This window comes from Haliaeetus leucocephalus, unplaced genomic scaffold (assembly GCF_000737465.1).
Source record: "Haliaeetus leucocephalus isolate CR32 unplaced genomic scaffold, Haliaeetus_leucocephalus-4.0 Scaffold702, whole genome shotgun sequence".
NCBI lineage: Eukaryota > Metazoa > Chordata > Aves > Accipitriformes > Accipitridae > Haliaeetus > Haliaeetus leucocephalus.
In genome coordinates, this window is record NW_010973138.1 from 691,390 (window position 1) to 694,593 (window position 3,204).

Below are 3,204 nucleotides of genomic sequence, written 5' to 3' on the forward strand. Positions count from 1 at the left end.
GGCAGGCCGCGGGGCTGAGGCGGGGGGGAAGGAAGGAAGGCGGGACGCGCCCCGCACGGAGGCCGCTGCGCCCTTGGCGGCGGCGGGCGCCCCCTGGAGGCGGGGAGGGGCAGCGGCCTGCCCGGCCCTGCGGCCTGCCCGGCCCTCGGTCCCTTCCCGGACCCCACCGGGTAATAGTAAAAAAAAAAAAAAAAAGCAAAACGCGAGTGGAAATAAACCCCCGGGATCGGTTTTGAGCACAAGCCCAGCAGCAGCGGGCGCCTTTTGCAAGTGAGAGGGGGTAGGCGCAGGGTGCGCACCGCCTGAGCGCGGCAGGGGAGCACAGCGGTACCAGAGCAGTTAATAAAAAGAGGATAAACAGACAGCAACAGCTTCCTTCCTTTCTTTCTTTCTAGGACCTCGTGAAATAGTGTATTGCTTTCAAAAGTGAAGGATGGCAGAAACATTCAGCAGTGCCAAGCTTCGTCACTGGTACGTAGTAAGTATCAAGCCAAACTTCGGACCTACCAGACTTAAAACCTGGTGTTTAGCTTTCATTACTCTTCCCATTAATATGGAAGGCACACTGGAAAATTGTATCGGCTTTCATGTGCATCATAAAATTTGTCTTGATTACCTAAAAGCTTATTATAGCTCAAGCAAAATAACCAATGCGAGTAGAACACATCCTTGTATACAAGAACCGGTGCGACACCACCCCTCTCGCCTCCTCTCAAGGCTCTTGCACTTTCTAAAACATACTTCTTGTGAAGTTTTCGTCTTCAGAAAAGTGTTGAATGTGAAGAATAAAATAACCCAAAAGCATGTTTCTAAGATGTGGCCTTTCAGAACAACATCTCCTCCACATCCTGTGTTTTCTAACACTGTAAACCCAAGAGACAAACACAAATTTAGGGATCAAGTTAGCCAACTTCATAGAACAGCACAACTCCTATTTTACAGAGCACATAGCTGCTGCTGCGACAGTCCCAGAATGATTACAGCCTGTCTGCTATGGGTCATAGAGTTTGGCAAAAGAATACGGTCTTTAAAAAAGCGTGCAAAGATGACATGTATATGAAAAACAGTAAAACAGATTAAGAAGTAACAACTATGCTATATGTTAGGGAACACGATCACGTCTTTCATGTTAGCTTAAACACTTCAGTTTTACAAGGATCTGAAGATGGATTTTTGTCTTCTTCCTGGGCTACTTCTTCCCTACCCACCTATGCCTCCCTTCTACCTCAGGGGGAAAGCCTACTTTCTGCCACGGTAGGAGGAGGCAGAAGGGTGAAGAATGACAGGCAATTCCAAATCCCATCGTAATACCACAGGGCATCTTCCGCAAGCATCGCTCCAGCCCAGCTACACCTTCACACCTCTGAGACCCTGAAACATTGGCAGGACCATTAAAATGTTAGGAGGCAAGGCAGCACCAGCAACTGAAGAAGATATTTTTAAACGTTTTACCATAAGAAAAACAAATCACGTTGCTACATTTAAGTAGCAAGTGCATCTTTATTTTATCTACTGAAATTCTACAAACTGACTATCCATGTCTGCTGTATATTTTGGACTTACTTTTTAATTCAACAGTTTTTAATATTCATACCTCTCCTCTATTCCAAGAATGGGAACTGACTAGAAAACAAATCCAGAACAGAATACGCTAAAAAATAATCAATTCTGGCTCATTGTTAATATTTGCAGTACCTTCACTAACAAAGCCCTTTCAACATGTGGCGTGAAAGTACTGTAAGCATGGATATAATTCTTTGTATTCAGGACCTCACTGTTGTTATTAGCCAATTCACAAAAACCAAGGAAATCAAAAGTTTCAGATTTTAGTATGTTAATAACATTAAAAAAAAAAAAACAAGACAAGGAAGGGCTTTCATCAGAAAAAGAAACATTTGTAACACGTTCTCTTACAATTTTAGTTACATTATTGAGGTGGTAATTTCCAAACCAATTTTTACTACAGTATCTCAAGATTATTAATTAAACCTCTGCAAAAGCTGTAAAGCCCAGTAAATTTTCTCCCATGATTTTAAAAAAGGATAAAAAAAGAGTCCAAAGTATGACAAGACATTTTGCATTACAAAACTCACAATACTTAATCTATGTACAATGCATTTTTAATAAAGAATGCACTTCTTCCAGTCATACTTTTAACTTCACCGATATAAGAATACATTTTTTTTTCTTACTTGAAATCAGGTATAATAAAAAAAAAAAAATCACTTAATCAAGAAATCAATGCTGTCAAGTTGTTACGGCCAGAGGGTACACCAGATATGCCATGGATGGCACTATGCCTATTCTACATTTCCCTTGCTAACTCACATGCAACTCCATCCACACTGTTAAGAAGACCTCAGTTATGCCACTATGAGGGCCACTCATTATCAGTGAATACCACTGCATAGAATTACTGTCTTAGGTTTTCTCCCTCTCACGAAGAGTAACTAGGAACTAAAATTGTCTTTATGAACTTCTTGCATAAGATAATCACTGTCAGAATCCAAGTCCTCTTCATCTACTGATGTTTCTTCTGCCAGACGTTTCATGCCCCGCTGTTGTGAAATGGCCAATGCATATTTAATATTGTAAATATTCCATTCACAGCTGTAAAAATAAATAGGGACATGTTCAAAACAAGATTCCATTTTCCTCCTAAAATAAAAACACCTCTAAAAAGACCGTTGTCCTGGTTTCAGCTGGGATAGAGTTAATTTTCTTTCTAGTAGCTGGTATGGTGTTTTGGGTTCAGTATGAGAAGAAAGTTGATAGCAACAGCTAAAAACATCAGTGTGTTATGCAGTGTTTAGACTAAGTCAAGAATTTTTCAGCTTCTCATGCCCAGCCAGCAAGAAGGCTGGAGGGGCACAAGAAGTTGGGAGGGGACACAGCCAGGGCAGCTGACCCAAACTGGCCAAAGGGGTATTCCATACCATGTGATGTCATGCCCAGTATATTAACTGGGGGGAGTTGGCCTGGGGGGTATCGCCGCTCAGGGACTAACTGGGCATTGGTCGGAGGGTGGTGAGCAATTGCATTATGCATCACTTGTACATTCCAATCCTTTTATTATTACTATTGTCATTTTATTAGTGTTATCATAATTAGTTTCTTCTTTGCTGTTCTATTAAACTGTTCTTATCTTAACCCACAAGTTCTTCTCCCCCCCCCCCCCCCCCCCCCCTCCCTCCCCCTCCCCCC

The 3,204-nt window shown here is 42.2% G+C and overlaps 1 protein-coding gene across 1 annotated transcript in view; it reads right to left on the reverse strand.

Moving 5' to 3' along the window:
• Window positions 1–2,231: 2,231 nt before the first annotated feature.
• The window catches only part of PWP2 (PWP2 periodic tryptophan protein homolog (yeast)), a 19,092-nt gene continuing 18,119 nt past the window's right edge, over window positions 2,232–3,204 (reverse strand). The window contains exon 21 of the mRNA XM_010580241.1: window positions 2,232–2,610. Coding sequence (XP_010578543.1) covers window positions 2,451–2,610 — 160 coding nt within the window. The 3' untranslated portion in view covers window positions 2,232–2,450. The remainder of the gene's footprint in view (window positions 2,611–3,204) is intronic.